Below are 17,629 nucleotides of genomic sequence, written 5' to 3'. Positions count from 1 at the left end.
CAGATGATGTCTTTTTTTTTTTTTCTTCCTTTTTAAGTTAATAAGCCTAACTGCAAAAACATCTACCAACAGCAGAAAACAGAGAAACGCTGTTTGTCAACACTTTCAAGGCTGACATTTCCCTCTGGTGCATCTGGAAACAAAATCCCAGGGTACCAATATTCTTAAGAGTGGATTTCATTTCTGTACAATGTAATACAAAGTTTAAAGAAAATAAAATTCAACCCCCAAAGTAATTCCAAGCACAATTTTACTCGCACAATATCTCACTGGAAAGCAGACTGTCAGAAATCTTCCCCCATTTGCTGCCAAAATAGAAGTTCAGTCCAATTCCCATAAGGTATTTCAAGCTCAAGTACTTCAAGGAGCGTGTACTCGGTGAGGAAGCATTTCCATTAAGCTGTTCCCAACCAGCTCTCGCTCCTGCTCTCGCACAGCTGCTTCCTTCCCTGGGACTTGTCCGGGGCACGCTCAGCGCTCGGTGCGTTTGCAGGGATGCCGGGAACCGAGGGGCAGGGAGCATACAGGGGGCAAAGCAAAGAAACCAGGTGTGAAACGACCTGTAAGGGGTGAGCTTGCTGAAGAAGGCTGTGAAAAATGACATGGATGCATCGGGGCGGGGGAAAAATTAGAAAAAAGTGACAATGAACTCAGGTCCTTCCTTTCCTTACGTTGTTTGCAGCTTGCCTTCTGCGGGGCTGTGAGTAAAGGCACCCGAGCAGCGGTTTTCAGTATGATTTTCCCATTGCAAATAAACCTGAGCACCACTGCAAGACAAAACTCCCCAGGCAGACGGCTGCGGCTCCAGCAAGCCTTCTCCTGAGGACGCATCTCCGCGCAGAGCTCAGCTACCACCCAGGAGCTTCCACGCCGTCTAGCCAAGACTCGCCACCAAGACTCCACGTCCTGCCTCCTTGCTCAGACACCACCCCGAACCCCACAAGCGAGACACCGCGGGCTGCAAAAGATGCAACCGAGGGGACCCCCAAGAAGAGAGAGAAGCCTCAGCTGGAAGCCCTGGTTGAGCTGAGCAGTCACTAGAGGAGCCCTCTCCAGAGCCCTCCAACCCTTGACAGCTCCGCTGACGACTTAGGTGCGGCAAGAGCACTTTTTGGAGGAGGCTGCTGCTCGGGTTGCATGGTTGAAGGCAGCAGTAGATGGGAGAAGGGGCCTCCGTAGCCTCCATCCCAGCCACCCTCCGCTCCCAATCGATTCCTCCCGCATTAAAAGCCAGTCACGAGCCCTGATTGAAGAGCACAAGTTTAATGGACTGAGAGCCTGGAAAGAGGCCGAGAACGACCGGGTCGATTTCTGCATTTACTAAAAACTGATCCCTAGCTAAATAAAGAAAGAAAAATAAGCTACAGCTGTCAATCAAAAGAAAAGCATTTCTTTAACCCTTTTCCATCAGGGGGTCGGCAGCAGTAGACCCCCTGCCCACGGGCATGCCCCACTTACCCACGGGAGTATCCTCGTTGATCAGCAGGTAGGTGTCGAAGAAGTAGTTTATGAAGTACGGCAGCCGATTGCCCCGACCTGGGAAGAGGACAAAAGCAAGGCGTTATTTCCCTGGCTCGTCGTGCACGGGCCAGCACAGCCAGGAGAGGCTCGGGGCACAGAGAGACGCACGCTTGGGTATCCCCGAGATGAGGGCTAAGAGGAGGACAGAAAGCATCGCGCGGTCCCCCACAGAAGCTGGCTGGGGAGCCGCTTCCCTCCACCGGCCTTTCTTTTTTTTTTTTTTTAGTATTTTCTTTTGCAGGGTGGAGGCAGAGGGGAAGGGGGAAGCCAAGCGCTTGGGGACCAGGAACATCAATTATTGTTTTAGCGCATGATTAATACCTTCACTTTGTTCCCACGGTTGAGAGCCTTTCGCCTTGTCAGCCATCCCAGCAAAACCTGGTGTGCCTCCCATCACCCGATCGCCTTTCCCTCTAATTGCCTCCTTTCACCTTTAATAACCAGGCTCACTTCTTTCTCCTCCCTTTTTACGGAGCTGGAAGCTCGCGAGCCTCCCCCCGGACCGCAGCGCCCCGTGCCGCAGCCTCATTAGGTGACAGTGTCAAGTGCAGAGCACGTAGGAGAACAACGACCGCAGCCTGAACCGGGGAAAAAGTCAACCAGGAAAGATTTACCATTCGAGGGATGCAGGAAAAGAGGTGCCGGGAGAGAAACACAATGATTTTCCAAGAAGGTTTGGTGTTAACCGGGCTGCATCCGAGGGATGGGGTTTCCTCAATACGCAGCCGGAGCCGGCCAAGCCTGCAGGCTTTAAGAAATGCAGTTCAGCTGCCAGGCATCAAAAACAGGGCTGCGCACGGGGAAGCGGTGGTTTGAACTGGTCTGGCTAAAACAGTTCACGCCTGTTGATGGGAAGATCCCAGGAGCCAGTCCCGGAGGGGAAGAGGCAGGACCGGGTCCCAGGCACGGCCCCCGGCAAGGAGGCTCGCTGGACGCGATGGGGCATCACATCCCCGCTGTGACCCCTCATAACTGCCTTTGCTTTGAGCCGAGCCAAAACCCAAGATCGTGCAAGTATAAAAAGTTCCCAGTAAAGTGGCAGCGTGACTCGCAAACCCCTGCCACACCAAATGCAGATCCAGCCAGGCTCCTTTCCACAGAGCCATTGCAGAGCATCACCTCCACCCTTACCCCAGCCGTGCTGCAACGGCAAAGACGTTGCTTCAGGCAAAGGCATAGCAAACCCCGGATGAGATCAGGTGTCCAGGTTTCTCTCCTGACCATGCTACATTTTGCCACCACCCTCACACCCTGCGCTTCAGCATCCCACCTTAAGAAAGACGAACCAGACCACGTTTCAGCATCCTCTTCGCCTGCCCAAGCTCCCGACGGAGGGAGATGTTCCCAAGACCTTTGGGGCACAGGTCCCAGCTGTGCTCATGCACAAACCTGCTTAGCACCCATGGGAAACCCACTCGGGGGGTTTGGAGGGGCAGCCTGGGCTCCCTCAGTAACAAGACAAGGATTTTTGGCATTGCCTTCTTTCCCAAGGCACCGGGTTTGTTAAACACCTCAAGAAGTGGGAAAGCACTAGAGGCAGGGCTCTTGCAAAGGCACATTGAAATCTCAGCCTCTGGAGTCGAGTACCTGGAAAGAAAATGAGAGGGATCCCAACAAAATGGGTTATTTAGAGCTAATGGCATCTGCAGAGGCTTCGAAGCACGCTCGTAGCTGGCTGCCATGCTGGGGCCAGCAGGCTTTGAAGGGGGCAGATGAGGCTAAAACACACCAAGCAGCCCTTCCCGCAGGGGCCCCGCTTCTGCAAACCCCTCTATTTCCACATATATTTCTTAGTATCACCAGTATCCTAAAAGTAAGTTGCATCTTCCAAACCCAGCGGCATCAGGTGCTGGGAGGCATTCAAACCAGCAGTCTGCGAGCAGACAGGACCTATGCGTTAAGAGGAGGGTGATGGCACCCGAGAGCTGCAGAAGGGTCCGGAGGCAGGACTCTGCTTTGGGCTGCAAATCCTAGGATAAAGAGCAAGGCTATCCCCACACTGCCGGACTGTCAGCGTTCAGAAGGGCAGGGCGCGATGCGAGGGGATGGAGAGAAAGTGTCTGAACGATACAAAAATGTAGGTCAAAAGATGCACGTCGTGACAGATGGAAGCCATTCCCCAAAAAATAAAGAAGGGATGCTGTGGCTGAAGCCACAGCCCCATCAGCCCTGTCCCACCTCAGCTCAGGTCCCAACCACAGCTATTTCCACCTCCCCCACAGCCCAGAGCGCTGCATCCCTGGGACACCTTCAGGAACCTTCTCCCCATCTCAGATATGGCCATAAGCTCTTACCCTCATAACCTGGGTGCTGTCAAAAGGTGCCTAGTAGGCTGTGAAACACAAGTCTCCCACACATACGACCTACCACCCAGTCTAGGACAGCCAGACGTTCTCCTTTCACATTTAATCCAGGACTGTCAATGTTTTGTGGGCTTTTGGGCACGCCGGTCCTTTCACAGAAATTAATTTGGGACTCACAGCCACACACCACATACCCTGAAAGCGAGTTCACGCTTTCCCAAAGGCATCACTGCGAACCAGCCATCATCTGTGGATGATGGATCATCAACTGGATTTGCCTTCTGCAAGACTGCTGCTATCACCCGGCTATACCATGGGATATACCATCACTGTACCCCTCAACACGGCTCTTGCTCGTGGTCCCCCAGCAAGGGGCATGGCAGAAAACCATCACTCCCACCGCACACTTGTAACCCTTTATTCCTCCTTCAGGTGCTACCAACAGGCTCCAAGGGATCACAACCAACATTGCTTTGATACGCTGGGAGATTTTCTTCCCTGCGTGCGTCTTCCACGCCTGCTCCACGTTATTCCTGTAAAACCTGCTGCTGCTTTGCCCTTCAGAGTCAGTACTCATGTCCTTGGCCATTGCTGATGCGAGAGCATGGTAATCATGGAGCCGTTCTTCTAGCTAGCATCCCTCGGTCCCTCCTAACCTGGAGATGGTGAAGGTCTCTGCCCATCTCTGGTGACTGCAGCAGCAGCTGGGTAGGAGCGGGCAGACTCCACTGCCACGGCAGAGCTAAACCAACCTCTCCCAAACGCACCCAGCCCACTCGTGCTGCACTTCTGCATTTACCCTACCAAATTGCTTCGCCAGGAGCTTTGCAAGTCTTCCGGGAGAGGAGCTCCATCACCCGCAGTCCCCAGCCGTATGGAAGAGCATCCACACACTTCCCCTCCCGATCCCAGGCGCAAGCGTTGTGCCAGAGCTTGCTTATCGAGGGCAGGCACTCCTCGGGGAGATGACAACCAAGCCCCGGGCAGGGCAGGGTTTAGGAGAGAGGGGCCGAGACGCTGCTGATCTGCAAGCCTCCAAATGCCCATTTCCCTGCGCTGCCTCTCCAAGGCTTTGCTGTGGCCCATCTGCTGTGTCCAGCCAGGCACCCGGAGCAGGGCTGCGCACGCACCAGCTATGGGTGCTGCGACCGACCGCACCGGGAGGGATGCAGGAGCGGGCAAGCAAAACCCACCGTCCCACCTCCAACGGGACGTACTGGACCGCTCGCGGCAAGCGATCTCTCCGGGGGGCAAGTTTTAGGAGGCTCAGACTGGGGCGAAGGACTCGCTGGGTGGTCTTTTTTCCTTATTTTTTCCTCTTCCAGAGGAGTGACAGGGCAGTTAACTGGTGAGGCTATACTTGATCCAATACGACACCAGAGGGAGATTGACTGCGCTTGTCAGTCACAGCTAATGTCATCCACTGACTGCTTAATCAGGCTGCCAATCTGCACAAGCCATCTTGAGGCTTTAGTAAGGGGGGGGGAAAAAAAAAAGCCTTTATTCCAAAGGGCACAGTGCTATCAAATGGACACAGGCTCGCTATTGTTTATCAGCAAGCGCCACAGAGGCACACACCCCCCGGCCTCCCTCTCCCCCCACCCCGGGGCTTTAGCCCATTCATGCAACAACCCCAATTTTCACGAGGCTTTGCTGCATGTTTACAGTACTTGCGCATCCCGGGATACGCCAAAGCCTGGCCCAAGAGACACGTTTCCCTCACCAGAAGGCGGTTGTCCCACAAGCTCCCACTCGTTGCCCAGGCTGGACCCCGCGTCCCCCCACCAGAAGCCCACGCGCCGGGGAAGACCAAGAGCACCATGCTCGTGGGGCAGCACCCGGCGGTGGGGGGAAAGCTGACCACAGAGGCTCTGCCTGCCCAAAGCCCTGCCCTCCAGCTGGAATCAGAAAAGAGGTTTTGCAGCTTGGAGAGGAGTTATTTCCAGCACAGCATATATTAAAGCACAGTTCGGGTAATAATTTTGCTGCTGAAAGCACAGGGAGAGCCCTGCCAGTAATACCTCCACTGCTGAGCGGCTAACAAGCTTCTGGTTTGCATCCTTGCCTTGTGTCCGCTCCCTCTAATTTCCTTTAGGTTTCATTTACATAAAATGACCTAACACCGTGTCTATCGCCAGGTCCACCACCAGCTTTGACTTCGCAAACCCACATCTGCAAGTTGCCAAGGTCTTCCCGCTGATACACCAGGAGCATCTACCACCGTTGGGTTCACCAGCGCATCCTCCTCCTCCAAGCTTCTTTCCAATCCCTCCCGGGAAGGGCCGTCTGACGCCACGCATGCCCTTTTACTGACTGCACGGGAGCACAATGCGCAGGTCCCAGGACCGCAGGCGATGCAGATGGGTGCTCTGCTTACCCGTACCATCCACACCTCCCCATCGTCACAGCAATGCTTTATTCACCAGGAGACCACAAACGCAGCAAACATTGCCCTCGTACCTCGCAAACATGAGACCCGAGGAGGGAGAGGGGTGGGGAGAGAAGAGCACGGCACTGGCCAGACAGACAGACGACTTACCCGGAGAGACCAGCTCCAGGAGCAAGAGGGGAAGCAGAAAGTTGCCGGCAGCAGTGCGACGCTTCATGGTTCCTGTCAAAGAAGAAAGGCAGCGTCAAGTCCAGCGCTTTATGGATATAAACTTTGTCTCCCCCAAGCAGGCTCAGGGATGCAGCTTGCACCTTAGTGCCCCAACGCCGCAGGGGGACACCCAAGAGATCAACGTTTTGTTAACGTTTGGCTTTTATACAGGGCACGTCACCCACGAGTGCCACCACCACTTTCTTGGTTCGTGCCGCCCCAACCATCCTCTCGGCGAGCACCAAAGCAAAACCAGGATTAACCTGGTGTAGGTGATACATTTTTTATTTTCCACTTTCCAAGGCGTATTTGCTCATCTCGTGTGAGGGGATAAGTCACGGTGACCTCTGCGGTCAGGACCGGAGCAGAAGCAGCCCCAGCTGCCACTCAAGCACCGAGCGGGATGCTGAGGGTAAGGAAGAGCCGCTGCAACCCGGGAGCCACGCAGCAGCGAGAGATCGGCGCCAGGATTTAAGATGTTTTGGCAGAGCTGCGTGGGAAGCTTGACCCAGAATCACTGAAGAGGCACCGGGATTTCGGAGGACAAAGCAGAGCCCCTCACACCTCTCAGACCACCCGGGGGGCTGCAAAACAGGCACTGCGAGAGCACTGGGAGCAGACAGGCTTGCAAACGTGCCCGTATCCCGCTCTGCCTCTCCGATTTCCCTGGCTTCGCATTCGATCCAGCACGTGACTCCTCACGACGAGGCAGCAGAATAAAACAGTAACGAGGAGCTGCTTAGCACAGCCCCATCCTCCCGTGGTTTTCAGACCGTTAAGCTCTTCCCAAACCAACCCCACAAAACCTCGCTAAAGTCCCACTTTGCAAGGAAATTCGTACATGTGATATTTTAAAACATTCCACCCCGGGGGCAAGTATAAATCATCTACGTTACACGCAGCATATAGGCACAACAGAAACCCCGGGCAGCTCCCACAGAGCCAAAGACCCCCTCCAAAGCAGACCGGACACCTCAGTGACCTGTCTCCAAAGCTCTCCGTATTTCTGCCGGTGCTGTGAAAGGCATGGGCCAGGGGAACGTTTTCCTACCAGTTCAGCCCATCCACACAGCAGCAGACCCAGGGACACGAAAGGCAGAGAACATACGTGACAGCCAGCCTTTGGGGCAGCAGAGAGATGAACCCGTACTTAAATCCATAAGCAGCTCCCACTTGAGATCAAGCGCTGACCTGAGCCGTGAGGGCTGAAACGAGTAATAAATTGCATCTTCCATTTACCAGCCTAAGCGGGGACTTGTTATGCTCGCGACTGGTTGTATACACGGCAAGTTTTGGTTCACCCAGTGCTCGCAGCACTTGGAGAACAGATTACTAAAGCAACAGACCTGAATAAACTGGCAATTCCCACTTGGGGAGCACCCAAACAGACAGCTTAGCCATAAACCCACGGTACCACCTCGCCCACCGTCGCTCTCGGTTTACCCCAAAAGCAGGAGCTCAGCCTTCCCTTCGCAGCCCCCCGCTCTAGGCACACCAAACGCAACGACAACGTGCAGAGTTACCCAAAAGCCTGGCACTGGCACCCCATTGCCACCCTAGGAGACACACGGGCACCCCGGCCGGGTGGTCCCGACCTCTGCGAGGGACCCCGCGCCCCAGCCCCACCTCTGCAGACGCTCCTGCAGGAGCTTCAGAGCAATAGCTGCACGTATTTTATTTTTACTGGTGGATGTGTCAGAGAAGACAGTTCAGAACAACTCTGTCACCATAGAAAGGGCCCTACATTCTAATTTCTTCAGCTATTTTGCCACAAGAGAGTCTCTAGGAGGAAAAGGTCTGCGCCTAGGCAGGAAAAACAGCGCTGTGGCCTTTTCTGTGCATCTTTAGGAAACTCAGCCCAAGCCTGAGAAGACATTCGGGATCAGCGCTGCTTCACTTTTAGGTGTATCGTGCCAATCTCCCCGGAAAACTTGCCACAGGTCTGCGACACATGGACAGGGTGGGAGAGTTCAATCCTCCACTCCCCAACAAGTTCCCGACTTCTGAGTGCTCAGTGCCAGCAGAGCATCCAAAACCCCAGTTTCTAAACAAAAATTACCTCTTCCCCAGGAGCCAGGCATCCTATCAGGCCCTTTAAATCCTTAGATTTGGCCAACAAAAGCAGAATAGACTCTTCCAAGAAAGAAAAACCCCAAACTTCTCCACTTTCCCCCTTCTTTACTAGGTTTCAGGGAGGAGAACATCTCAGACATAGACAACGCTGCTGTTTCAGCCCCCCACGTCCCCTGGCCAGCATCAAGCCCGGGGTGCAGAGCCAAAGTTCATGGCCAGAAAGGATGCGATGGACACGAGCAAGGCAGCACAACCCCGAGCTCTTCTTCCACCTTCTGCTGTGCCAAAATGCCATTGAGGAAAACGCTAACTTTCTTCTAAAATAGCACCGCTATCAGCCCAAGTGAGCGCAAACTTTATTTTCCAGCTTCATAGACCATGTTTAAAAAGCAACAGGGCAATGGAAAAACAATTTACGTGATGTAGAAATAAAGGCAGTTGACAGCATCCCCTTTCGAGTGTCATGATAAATCTAAATATTGTATATTCTAAGTCAGTCACTTCATTATGTAAGTAATTGCCTGAAATGTCATTTTGATTTTGTCTGTCTTCATTAATATTGCAGCTCTTCACTGGTTCTTCGAGATGGTTCACTCGAATATTGCAAATTTAGGAACGGGATTGAGAAATCTCTGGGGAGAACTTAAAAATTGTGACTAAGAGCATATTAAATTGCACCTTCTGCCTGAAAGAGGCTCTTTGTAGGAAGCATTCGGTGCAGTTTCCAGCATAATAATGTCTCTGGGCAAGTCATCTCTGGGAACTTAACTGTTGTCTCCTGGCTGCAAAAGCACTAATGTTAAACCAGAGATTTCCCAGTCCGCTGGCAACCGCTCCCCAAGGCACGGGAAGCAGCAGACAGAACCGCATTAAATGGTGATGGATGGGAACCGGAGGAGCCTCTACTGCTGAAACACCGCTCTGCAAAGAAGTCCGGGGCTTGAAAGTTGAAGAACAGGCTCAGGTTGAGCAGAGGTTTTTCAGCCCACTTGCCCCAAACGCCGCCTTCCCAAGCCTGGGAAGTGGCTTTTTTGCTGCTTAAACAGCATCGTTGCATCCCTAAACGTGGCAAACACCCCACCTGCTTGGCTACGGAGACGGTAGCACGCTCCAGTCCTCAGCACACGTTAATCCGAGTGAAGTTGGCAACGAGGCTTCAAGAGCCTTCTAGCATCTCACCTCCACGAAAGACTGGAGTAGAGATGCTCCCGCTTCTCGAGCCCGGGCCACATACTGCTCTCGGGGTGCTTAAGCATCGGCTTCCAGGCTGTGCACCTGTATTGGTTATTTTTAAATGCACTGTTGGGGTGCTTGCACAGGAGGACGGCTCGCAGGCACACAAAACACACTTAATTGCCTCCATCAGAGCAGCGGCAGCGGCTTCTGTGCCTTGCTGGCAGAAATGCTCTCACATTCGAGCTGCTGCTGGCACCTTTAATCGCCCCCCCAACCCCCAGCCCCTCTCCCCCCCACCTCGGTCTTCCCTTCCCCAAACAGCACCACGACACTTGCGCCTCAAAATTTATAGCCTCAACCTCTCTGTTTGCTCTGCGCTGTTCCAGGAGCATAAAGAAGAAATGAAAGTGTAAATCAAAGCATCTCCCAAACGGCTTCCATGCGAGGACACTGTACGCGCCTTCCCAAAAAGCCCCTTCTCCGGCAACGCAGCACAAATGATGTCCCCCAAAGAGGGGACCCCGGCAGCCAGCGCTGCCCCGCAGCATTTGCTCCTTCGTAGGCAGAGTGGAAGTCCCTGAGATGCTACCAGGATCCCACCATGCCCGTGGCATCCAGCCAGCTGCTAGAAGACCCCTCTCCCCCGCCCCGGCACGCCATCCATGCCCACTCTCCCCAGCTTCCTCCATCACGTTGGCCAGCTTGGAAGAACAGCCAGGAGACACTTCAACAAGGGCCACCACCAAACACGCCTTGGAGAAACCACCTCCACGATCCTCTTCAGCAAAGCACGTTGCCTGGCACCAACCCTCGCGCCAGAACACAGCCCGGTGCAGAAGCACAGCGGCTCCCGCTTTCCCATCCCCCTGCTCCTCAAATGGAAGCACCGCTAGAAATTCACCTTTTCTTCTTATTATTGCTTCGTGGCCAGGTCTTTACAATAAGTAGGATGCAAAAGGAAAAAAGTAAAAGTTAATTTTATTTTGTTCCCCCCCCCCAACATATTGGCATGAGCTATACACAAATCATAATTCCTAAAAATAACAAATTGCAGAACAGGGTAATCAGAAGTAAATTGATATTGATAAATAAGCTTTTCTTCCGCGCGGTAGGTGGTTTATTTTAATCTAATGAGTTTTATATTTTCTGAGCTTTCAGATTCCATGATGAAGAGCCGTCCGCGCTAGAATTACGAAGCACTTTGAAATATTGTAATTTTATGGCTCATTTTGTCAGGACTCTTGAAAATGAGATTTGTTCCCAGTGAAAAAATCTGCCCTTTTTTTCTTCTATTCCCTGCAGTGACGGAAAAAATTTCCTTGTTAAATAAATACAGGCCAGCGTATTTGTATGCACGGCGGGGGGGAGGATGGATGCACACAGAACAGGGAGCAAGGGGGCACGGCTGCCGGTGCCTGCCACAACCCACCAAAGCCCCGAGACGGTGCTCGCAGGAGAAAGAGCGTGAAAGATGCTCTCTCCCCTCCCTTCACCCCAAAAGCAAAGCTGAGGCTGGAGACACGGGTGTTCTCTCCCCACTCAGCCCAGGGGATGCCCACAAAGCCGACAGCGAGTCCGAGCTTCTCTGCGCATCCCAGCTAGCATCAATTGGTGGTATTTAAACATTCCTTCTAGCAGGGAAAAAGCGAGAGCTGTTACTTACTAACAACCAGTAACAGCAAAGTTTCCCACACTTCCAGCAGTTTACTCCCATTCCAAAACAAGGACAGGAGCGGAAACATTTTGTTTGGGGCTGCGAGGGGGTTGCTTTCCCATAGGAAACAAGCTTTAGCTCCAAGACAACATTAACACATTGTTTAACCAACAGCCCAAGACCAGAAGAAAATGCCACGTTTGAACCTCTCAGTCCACGCAGGAAAACCGTTGGCTGGGTTGGGAGTGAAATTGATTTTCCAAGTCATTGCAACTGCCATAAGATAATCCCGACAACTGCCCAGCTCTGCCTTAGCAACGCGCAAACCCTCCGCTGCGGCACACCCCAACCCCTGTATCCCCAAGGAAAGTCGTCTCGTGCTACAAGCACAAGCAGCCAATTCACCTCTTCCTTCATGCAATATTAAAACAGCACCCCGGGGGCTTTGGGAGGGGGGACCCCCATTCCCCGCTGCAGCAGTCACTGCCACCCATCCCTCCGCAGCGAAGGCAGCGTCTTTCTTGGGAAGGTGGAAGAGGAGATGCCCAATTTTTGTTGAGCGGGGCAGCCCAGGCTCTACTGAGCCTCCAGCACTGGTTGCTATGATGCCTATGGTGACTAGCAACCGTTTTCCATCACAAAACCTCACTCAAGCTGGAACAGCAGCACTTAAACTAGGAGGCAGACTGGGATGGGGTATGGAGACCAAGCCAACAGGCTCCGGGCTCTCCCAGGCTGCACCGACATGAAGCACATGGAGGCAAGGTGGCAAAGGAGCAGCAGGGCGGGAGAGCAGATGATGCTAACGTGGGATGAAAAGGTGGAAAAGCAGCCAACAGCAACAGGGCTTAGCTTAAAGAAAAAAAAGAGGAGAAAAATGGAGGAGGGGGAAGAAGGGTGGGAATTGCTGCTTTAGGAGGAGGTAGAGAGACGAACTCAGGGAAGCAGCACACACAGTCTGGTGCCACAAGGCGGGAAGCTCTCTCCCGACCCTTACAAACATACAGCGATGGACAAGGTGACAAACGTAAAGATGCTGAAGGCCTGACCCAAAGCCCGCTGGTGAAGCCAGACGCTTTCTTCTTGTGCCCTGCCGGGAAGAAGCAAGGCTTGCCTGCTGACCGCGGCCGGACTTCCAAGCACCACTATCAAAGCGATGCAGGAGAAGCGTCCAACATCCTCGGGCTCTGACACCACATTTTTGAGCGAGTTTGTAACGCTGCCACGCAGCCTGTGCTCACGTATCCTCGGGCACTCCTGCCTGCACTGCTTCAGACGCAAGCACACCACTTCTGTTTGGTTTGGGTTTTTTAAAGAAGAAAAGAGGAGAGGACATCTGTGAAGTGGAATTAAAGAAGAAGGAGAAAAAAAAAAAAGCTTTCATTTAAACATTGCCCACTCCGTTTGCAGAATAACAAGCACACATAGTAGGTGACTTGCTGGAGCCCTCTGGCTCAGGCTGGCCCCCGGAGCGAAGCCGGGGGCTCGGCAGGGCCGTGCACTTGCAGGGACAGGGAAGGACCGGCACGGCACCTCTCTCCTTGCCACACTCGGGTGCAGCTTTGAACGTGAGCAGCACCTTTCTGCAGCAGCAGGAGGGAAGCCTGCTGTAAGCTTCACTCGAAGAAGTACACCCATAACAGCGTGAGCAACGCAATGAGAAATTCAGCATCAACTTCAAGAGCAAGCCATCAGCCACAGGACCAGGAGCTCTTGGCAATCAGTAGCCAAACTACATTTCAAAGCCCTGCCAAAGACGACGGGTTAGTTATTTCACTTCATCTTCCTCGGCAAACACTCATCGCAGCAGACACCGCTCCAAGCACAGGACCCTGGGTACACGCGCACCCAGGACCTCACCCTGTCTCCCTACCTCCAGCTGCTCCTAAGCTCCAGGCTGGATGTTTGCATCGCTAAAAAGAAGCAACAAGGCTATTTGTTCAGCCCTCTGGTAACTCAAACTGCGGGCTGGAAAGGTAGATCTCAAAAAGAGAGAGAAATAGGGATGCTTCAGAGGAGGGAAAAAAACCAACCCAAACCAAAAAAAACACCCTCACACTGAGTGACCTGAGCTGCAAAAGCTCTCAGGCCATTTCTTGCCTCGTCCAAATCAAGAGAGAAGTGTCCTTGCTGCTTTCGCACAAAGCTCACTTAACTTTCAAGCGAGAGGCACTTTGCTGCACAGACCTTTTCAAGGCCCGCTGGCTGTTCAAGCTAATAAAAGTGAGGCTTAGCCTGATGGAGTAACACCGTGGGCACGCTGTGGCTAATCACTCGCTAGCTGAAATTTTAGGGGGGGGGGGGGGGAACACAAAGCAGTAGAGGCAGCACAGGGAATGGAAGATGGGGCTACTTAGGAGGAACACACACCCCCCCTCAAATCCCTCAATCCCCTGAGAGCAGGGGGTCAAACTGAAAGACAAAGGCATTCCGCAGAGATGAAGTTATTTGGATTAATGACAGTAGTTCATCACCGGTGACAGCCTTGTTCATGCAAGCCCTCTGAGGACCCCAGCCGTGGCTGAGGACCCTCTCAGCTGTCCAGTCCCACTCCTACATGCCCTTTCCAAAGCTGCAGCAGCCCAGGCACCAGCATATCCCCCTATTTCCCACAGGATTTTGCCCCCCGTGACTTTCTCCCCCGCACACTCCAAGCAGGACCTCTTTCTCCCCCGGAGAGCAGCTGTTATCAAATGCACAGATCAGGGCAAAGCAATTCAGGCTAAGGACAGAAAAAAGCCTCACTGCAACGTTGGCTTTGGCAGAGGGGAAGGGGACGTTACAGCCCTCCCACAGCCAGACCAGAGTTTCCATTGCAAGACACATCCAGCAAGGTCCTTGGCCCCAGGGCATGGATTCAAGCGGATGCTTCTGCGAGGCTGTGTAGCAGAAAAAGAGACAACGTGTGCCCAGGATGGCCCCTCTGATCATTTATGGAGCACACCATAGTCAGCAAGCACCCACCAGAGCCACGTGCTAACATCTTTAAAGCCACCAGGCTCCACAACCAAAGGTTTCCTGCCCACGTTGACCGAAGCTTCGCGCTCGGCACGCTGCATGGCACAGCCCGTGCATAAATGCTATATTCCAGCCCCTGCTATAATGTCCTGGTCATTACCCAACCACGGGCAAGATCCAGGACACCTGCAAGATTTGGGTGAGTCTTAACCACTGGGATTCCCCATTTCAGCTGCAGAACCTGCACGCTGAAATAAGGTCCGATAGCAACGCAAGCGTGAAGGAATGAATTTTCATGTTTGTAGGTCTCGGGCCATAAAAGCCCCAAACTAACCCCCATCCTCCTGTAACGTTATTAAAAGGCTTATTGGAGGAAGCAGGACACTGTAGCGGGAAAAGATGCAGGCATTTTGGCATGCACTTTGAACTATTTATGCTCACAAAGCAAACCTCCAGCTAAATTAGCCGGGCTGCAACAGCCCGGCTGCAAGCAGCTGGGATGTTTTACACCCTAACGAGAGGCCACAGGCCAGCCCCTCATCAAGCCAACCCCATATCCTAAAGCTTCTCAAATTTAAAAATAATCTGTGCTCAAAACCATCTGCACAGAACATCTAACTTCATAAGTTAAATCCTTTTTAAGACGTCCTCACCACCCCAGCTGCTCCTAGGATGTGCTCTGCAGAAGGTTGCAGTGCCTTTTTTTCTTTGCATACCTCCATCAGGTCAGCAGAGAAGCTACCATACCACGGACATTATTCTGGAGATTATTGCAGCTGGGCAGCAGAAAACATTTCTGGTGCTACCTCCCTGCTATATTCAGGTGATGCCCCTGGGAGGGACACGCAGCCTCTTTGCACATGGGCCGGGTGCCCTTCCCAGGCCCAGCTACAGCAAACAGCTAAGCTGCCCAGCTCCCACCTCTTGCAAACATTGTTTCTCCCACTTATCAGGCGGGGGGTGGGAAAAAAAAAGAACTTAAAAAAAAAAAGAACATCAATTTTTACAGTTGCCCATAAAGGGAGTGTTTTACAACTTGGTCTTAAAACAAAACATTGTATTTTCACAACACGATCTTGACTTGGTGCTACAAAACCTACAGTTTGCCTTCCCGAAACAAGAGAGCTTTGTGCTGGGCAGGGAGGGAGGCAGGTGGAGAAGGAAAACGGAATTGCAAAGGGATTTCCTCTCCTTCTCCCCTGTCCTGGGGCAGGAGGAGAGACAATGGTAAAACTCCCTTTCTTGAAACACCCGCTTGGATTTTGACAAATGCAAGTTTCCCATGGGAATACCTTACCCCACCAAAAAAAAAAAATTTAAAAAATTAATGCACCAGCTCTATCCCGTTGCACTATCGTGCACCGAGGCCACGCGCACGAGGTGTCCCAGGCTGCCGCAGGATGCGCCGGGAAGGAGCCGGGCTTGTTGCGTGCAGCCCGGCCACGGCGGGCACCGGGAAGCGGCAGCTCTGTCAGCCCTCCTGACCCCCTCGACATCTGTCGTGCCCCGGGGATCTGCTGCCAGACAGGGCTTTGCCTCCAGCACAGGGGGGGAAAAAAAACAAACCACAACAAAAAAACATGCATGAGCATAGAAAACTTCCCATGCCAGCATCACCGCCCCCCCCAAAAACACTGGTGGATAAGAGAGGTGAGGCAGCTCGGGCAAATGCTAGCGGTCGGCAAGAGGGTGCTGGCAGCACCCCCGGGCATCGCTGGCATGGGACTGGTTTTGGATTTGCCCTCCCCACGCAGGGTACCCGTGGGAGAGTCCCGGGCTGCACCCCTGCCCCAGCCAGCTCCGCTATTCACCTGCGCACAGGCAGCACATCACCCCGTCCTCCGCAGCCTTTCATTTGGCCAAATAAGGTACCCCAGCTCTGCTTTCCCTTCTCCTTTTTTCATTTTTTCTTAAAAAGAACTGTTGCTTTTTCTACCAACAGCCTTACTAGTTTCTTCTTTTTTTTCCCAGACAGGTCTTTACTACCAACACCCCACATTTTGTATTTTCCCAATTAAATGCCAGTAACGAAGCCTCACACCTGTATTTCTAATTGCAAGTGGGCTATTAGAAGGCTATTATTTACCTTCGTGTAGCACCCAAAAATCGTGGATCAGAACAAAGAGGCTGGTGCCGTGTAGATCAAACCGAAGAACAACACCAGGGGAAAAGCTATCCCTGCCACAAGAAGCTTACAGCCGAAACACCCCTAATGAACCCCCAAACTCTGCGAGTTAAAAGGAAGGGTAATGTAATTTAGCTGGCCAGTTTTAATAGGGACCAGACTCTTGAAGTTTGAGCATTTTCTTTAAATAAAAGCTCCGGCGACGACTCCCGGCAGTTCAAAGCTAAAGATGTCTGGCCAACGCCAAGCGTGCAGGGGTCCGTATTTGAGGTGGTCAGGAAAACATTTCTTTAAATAAAAAAGGATTGCAGGTTTTGTCAGAGATTAAGGAAGAGAGGAGCAAGCAAAGAAGTGGGGGGGAAAAAAAAATCTTAAAGTGTTTTCTCAAGAAATAAAAAGAAACCATTCAGGGCAAGTTTGTCATTTGACAAAGCTGTTTTTCCTTTTAATATGTTTTTGAAGGAATTTTTTTTAAAAAAAAAACCAACACCCTCCTTCATTGCAGTCCAGTCCCACCGGGCTAGGGTCAGAGACCCGCAGGCTTCCCCACGCGTGGGCTGCAGCGCGGCCCCCCCGCACCTTGGAAGAAGTTCAGCCCTGGCTCGCCCGAGAAACTTTGCAGCTTCTCACCGCCTCCTCCTTCCCAGCCAAACTCCAAATTATGACCCAGGATGGGTCTGGGGGTGCGGTGCTTTCTGTTTCAGGGGCAGGACGGCGGACACCAACATACATTATTATTATTTTTTGCTAAAAAGGAGAAAAGTTGGGCTCCCCTCCTCCTGCCATTGAAACCACCGCGCTGAATGACACCCAGCCCCCCCAAAATAATAATAATGATGATGATAATGATGGCAGCGCTCACCCCAAACAAGTTGTCCCCCGGGTGGAAGCAGATAAGCGAGATTTGGGAAGGAGGACGGCGCGCAAAGCCGCCCCCGGGGCTGGGGCGGGGGGAGGAATGCCGGCGGCTCCGCGCCCGCGCACCCTCCGCGCACCTCCCACCCCAAAATAAATAAACGCGGAATAATAATTAAAAAAAAAAAACCACTCGCGGGGCATTACCTGCGACGGCCGGTCCCGGTGTCAGCGGCGACCCCCCATGCCCCCCCCGCGGCTGCCGGCCCCCGCCGCCCTGCCTGCCGAGTGAGCCGCCGCGGGAGGAGGAGGAGGAGGAGGAGGAGGAGGAGGAAGGGGAGGGGAGGGGAAGGAGCCCGAGCAGC

The 17,629-nt window shown here is 52.9% G+C and overlaps 1 protein-coding gene across 1 annotated transcript in view; it reads right to left on the bottom strand.

Moving 5' to 3' along the window:
• Positions 1-17,629, bottom strand: part of CDH23 (cadherin related 23) — a 198,617-nt gene that overhangs the window by 179,469 nt on the left and 1,519 nt on the right. Inside the window, exons 2-3 of the mRNA XM_075155376.1 lie at positions 6,364-6,435; positions 1,459-1,536 (exon numbers count right to left, since the gene is read on the bottom strand). Coding sequence (XP_075011477.1) covers positions 1,459-1,536; positions 6,364-6,430 — 145 coding nt within the window. The 5' untranslated portion in view covers positions 6,431-6,435. The remainder of the gene's footprint in view (positions 1-1,458; positions 1,537-6,363; positions 6,436-17,629) is intronic.

Source organism: Calonectris borealis, chromosome 7 (genome assembly GCF_964195595.1).
Source record: "Calonectris borealis chromosome 7, bCalBor7.hap1.2, whole genome shotgun sequence".
NCBI lineage: Eukaryota > Metazoa > Chordata > Aves > Procellariiformes > Procellariidae > Calonectris > Calonectris borealis.
This window is presented reverse-complemented; position numbering and strand designations above follow the sequence as displayed.